Below are 4,727 nucleotides of genomic sequence, written 5' to 3'. Positions count from 1 at the left end.
CCCACCGACATACCATCACCTTAATTAACTCACAGTTTATGTCCACCTTTTCACGTAGATACACACACCACCTGAAAGGTGTGTCACAAATTCGTAGAAGATGATCTTCTCTCAACAAATGATTCATTGCAATGATATAAGATGTATCCAAACAAGTACGAACCCTCCACTACAACACATAAACAAAACATTGTTAATATTAACAACAAATTATCCGACTAAATCAAAGTAACAAACTTTATCTTACATTTGGGATTGAGGAAGCCATTCCAACTGAAACAGGTCAAATATCAATAGTTGGTTAGGGTTTACAAAAAAAAATTAACCCCTGAACACCCACATTATAATGAGAAGCAAAATCATTTATAAAAACCCAAACCACCAAAAAGCGACAATGACAGCAAATGACCACAGAAACATGACCACCACCCAAACCAAAAACCCCAATGCCAAAATACGCCCTTACCTTCTCAATCGTCGCCTTTCCCTGGTTGAGACAAAATGAAACGAAGGGAGCAATGGAGAGAATGAAGCAATAGTTATAGTGATGGTGGACATAGAAGGCGTTGAGAGGAGGCGTTGGTGTTCGAAACTGTTCTCGACAACTGTTCTCAACGGAGCAACGGAGAGAAGGCAGCTATGGAGATGGTGGTGGACAAAGAACGCAGAGAGAACGCAGCAATGGTCGAGATGGTGGTGGACGAAGAACGAAGACGTTGAGAGGAGGCGAAAGTCGAAAGTGTTCGAAACTGTTCTTGAAACGAAAATGAAACCGCCAATTGCAAAATGATATTCAAACACTCATTATTCCAGTTCTGCCCCTGCCACTTTATTAAAAAAAACGTTTCAGTAAATAAAACATCAGCCAATAACAATTTGATACCTGGACGGTGTCAAATTTGTGTCAAATCTTGGTGTCAAACAAACATTTTCCTTATAAGTGAGGAATACGAGTGAGTAACTCGATATTTATAGTAAATACTAACCTATGTACATGTCTACAATAAATTATAAAAATAGGAAAAAGAGGAATACATCATGCAGATTCCATCATATAGTCTCGTGAGAACAAAGAAGGGTGACTTAACACATTTAATAAAGTTTTAATACTTGGTTGGCCGGAAGAAGATGCTTGGTCAAAACCGGTACGGTCTCTGATAGATGTTTGTGTAATTTCAATTGCCCCACAAAAACACGGTGTGTTGTTTTTTATAATAATAAAATTATAATTATAAAAATTAATATAAATAAATTTCATAATTTTATAATAAAATAATATTTATTTTGTAATTATTTTTTTATTGTAAATATTTATTTTAATTATTTAAAAAATTAAAAAGTTAAAATTAAAAAATGTTATCTAAAAAGTAAAATTGATAATTTTAAAAAATTATTAATTAAAAAATAACGAATTGTCTTTATATTATAATATAAATATAATTTTTAGTAACCATAACATAAACTCACAAGAACTAAAAATAATGTGTTAGAAATTTAAACAAATATTTTCAATATAAAAAATTCAAAGAAAACACATTTTAAAATAGATATCAAACTAGTATACGTACCAAGCTAATATATGCAATATCTGGTAGTGTAGTAGTGATAATGGATGTCACACATTTTCTTTTGTGGTTTCCCAGTTTCTCATGCTCTTTTAATATAAAAGTGGGTTTACAGGATAAAAAAACTAGTACTACATGAAGAAAAATAAAAGAATAATCTCAATACAAATTAATAATTTGTAATTTTCTTAAATTACATTTACAGCTTTTCATTTGATTTTTTTAATCTGTGTACAAATTTTAGAAAAATAGAATGTTGATATATTCTGAAAAAAAAAGGTGAAGAATATTATTGTATTTTCTTGTAATTTTGAGAAGTAAAATAAAAACAGTCAACTCTCATTGTTCACCAAAAAGTTAATAAATATATTGAAGCTAATATGTCATTCATGGTCTTATGTGTTCGAAATAAAACTAAACCCTAAACGGTGTTAATTGTAAAATTACAATCTAGCTTTCTCTATACCCCGGTATACATATATACCTCATTTTGGTTAATGAGAATTAACTCTCGTTTTCTCTCTCAGACTTATACCCTCTACTCCTTCTATCTCTTATTTTCATTCTCTGCATCCCTACTTACACCATGTTGCGTCAACAGTTGTATTCAGAGCCCTTTGGTTTCGAGAACTGGTGAAACTCAAAAGTAACGATCAAAGAACGGCGTGATGGCGAGACTGATACACAACAACCTTCCGAGATGGAGGTCATACTTGGGTTTCAAGAAGTTGATGAAATAGTAAAAAAACGCTTTAAAGAATCTTCGAAAGGTACCTCAGAAGAAACGAAGCAGTACAAGGAGAACAGATGGCTTGACTACAAAGCAAGAATGTTACTGCATCAATGCATCTCTGCAACAATCTTTCAGAAGGTATCAAAAGCTACCACCGCCAAAGAAGTCTGGGACATTCTGTAAGATGGTTATTGTAATTATGGCAAGGTGAAGAAGGTTCGTCTGCAGTCCCTACAGAGGCAATATGAACTTCTATGTATGGGGGAGGAGCAGGAAATGGTAGTGGAGTACATCGGAAGGATGCAAGTCTTGGTGAATGCCATGAGATCGTGAGGTAAGATTGTGAAAGACAAGAAGATCGTGGCAAAAATTCTCAGGACTTTGACACCCTAGTATGACCACATTACGATTGCTATAAAAGAAAGCAAAGATCTTGAGACGATGAAGGTGGAAGAATTGCATAACACCCTTGAAGCGTATGAGCAGCGATTAATTGAAAGGAAAAATGCAGAAAATTGTGCCATGCAAGACTCGATTCAGGAGTTGCAGGCTAGAAGTAATCAAAGCTTCAAACGTCGAGGAGCTGGAAAAGGAAGAGGATGGACACGCGGTGGCCGAACGGGTGATAGAGGTACGAATCCCTCTGAACAAATTGACGAAGACGATGACAATGAGCAGAAGGAGGGAAACAACAGAGGAGGAAGAAAGTTTCGAGGCAGAGGAAAAAAAGACAAAAGAAGTGTTCAATGCTATACCTGTAACAAGTTCGGGCACTACTCTACAGAGTGCTGGCACAATGAAGACGCGAAGAAGACCAAGAATGACGAAGCAGCGAATCTTGCACAAGAGGCATGTGATTCAAAGTCCGATCTTGTCATGTTGATGAGCGTTGTAAAACCCTATGAAGATGAGAAAACCTGGAGATTTCCTGAGAAAGAATGTTTGTCTGAACACGTGTTGTACTCGGAGAAGATAGACCATGCATCAAAGTGTGAAGAAGCCGAGCGAATGTCATCTTCTCGTGTGGATGATGAAGAAACTGAACGGTGGTCTTCAAGAGTAGTGGCTGACGAAGAAGTGTTACCTTCAAACCGAAAGGTTTATGAAGAAGAAATGTTGTCTTCAAACCGAGCACATTCCGATGAAGAGGTGTTGTTCTTAACCCAGGCGGGTGTCAATGAAGAAATCGAACGACTGTTGTGGTTTGACCGAACGGGAATTAAGCAAAACCAAACAGTTGATGAAGAAGAAGTGTTATCTTCAGACAAAACGGGTGTTGAAGAAGTGGTGATGCTCTCAAATCGAACGGGTGGTAATGTAGAAACCGAACTGTTGTGTTTTTTATTGAAAATGATTTTGAGTTCACTGTTAACAAAGATGCAATGTTTGATGATCCACTTATGCATGCTGACTTTGAATTTAGTGAATGTTTTGTAGAATTAAATGAAGAGGACGCTGCACACACGGAAGGCATGAAAGAAGTTCTGGTTGAGCTAGCTGGGAAAGGAGAGCTGAGTTTGCTGTAGTGGAGAGATGAGAAGAATGCAATCATTGCAATCATGGAAACCTTACACAGAGAAGTTGAGCTTGGAGAAAAATCAATAAGATCATTCTTGTGTTGTTTTGAGAAAAAAATTGATTTGAACTCGGAAATATGCACATTTTAAATTCCTTTTGGAATTATACGACCTCGAGGTGGGCGTAAATGATCGAGATGTCTTCTCGAGACAGATACGAGTTCAATCAATGAAAAAATATTCTTGTTGTTTGTAGATTTGGTTAAAAATGATGAAGTTGAATGAAATTGTATTGATTTGGTACATTGATTGATTGTTATTCATTTTAAGTTCTATATTAGAACTTGAGACCCCGAGGTGGGCATATTATGAACGGGATGTCTTCTTGTATAATAATAACTCAATTGATACACCATTTTCAAGCATTTTAGTTCAGATTTGTGATTTTTATCCAATGCTTTTAGTTCTGTTTAGTGTTTTAGGTTATGTTTTTAAATCTGACTTCCATGATTAGACTTTAGGTACCATCTCTACATACTTTAGTTAATTTCTGTTGATAGAATTTGTATTACTATTTTGATTGAGATGATTGTAGAATAGGTTTCTGAATCTGATCTTGGTTAGAAATAAGAGTTAGAGTTGAATTTACTGTGGTTTGGTGAATTGATTGGAAGATCACATAATTTGAGTTCATCAAATGAACTTTAAGACCCTGTAATGGGCTTAACTCCCCAGGATGTCTTCCTGAAAAGTGATCACACATTCTTTGCACTGGTCCACATGAATTTGATTCTAATTTCTGTTTTAGCCAATGCTTCTTGTCTTTTTCCTTTATTTTTGGTATTCTTGTGAATAGGTCGGGTTGTTTTGCTTAGATAGTAGAACTCTCCATTTTATTTCATTTGGTTATGT

General features: G+C 35.4%; 1 protein-coding gene across 1 annotated transcript in view; it reads right to left on the bottom strand.

Moving 5' to 3' along the window:
- The window catches only part of LOC111242699, a 4,665-nt gene extending 2,611 nt beyond the window's left edge, over positions 1–2,054 (bottom strand). Inside the window, exons 1-3 of the mRNA XM_022787241.1 lie at positions 2,050–2,054; positions 467–605; positions 14–169 (exon numbers count right to left, since the gene is read on the bottom strand). Coding sequence (XP_022642962.1) covers positions 14–169; positions 467–605; positions 2,050–2,054 — 300 coding nt within the window. The remainder of the gene's footprint in view (positions 1–13; positions 170–466; positions 606–2,049) is intronic.
- Between the last annotated feature and the right edge of the window lie 2,673 nt (positions 2,055–4,727).

The sequence above is a fragment of the Vigna radiata genome, chromosome 10, assembly GCF_000741045.1.
Source record: "Vigna radiata var. radiata cultivar VC1973A chromosome 10, Vradiata_ver6, whole genome shotgun sequence".
In the NCBI taxonomy this organism is placed as follows: domain Eukaryota; kingdom Viridiplantae; phylum Streptophyta; class Magnoliopsida; order Fabales; family Fabaceae; genus Vigna; species Vigna radiata.
This window is presented reverse-complemented; position numbering and strand designations above follow the sequence as displayed.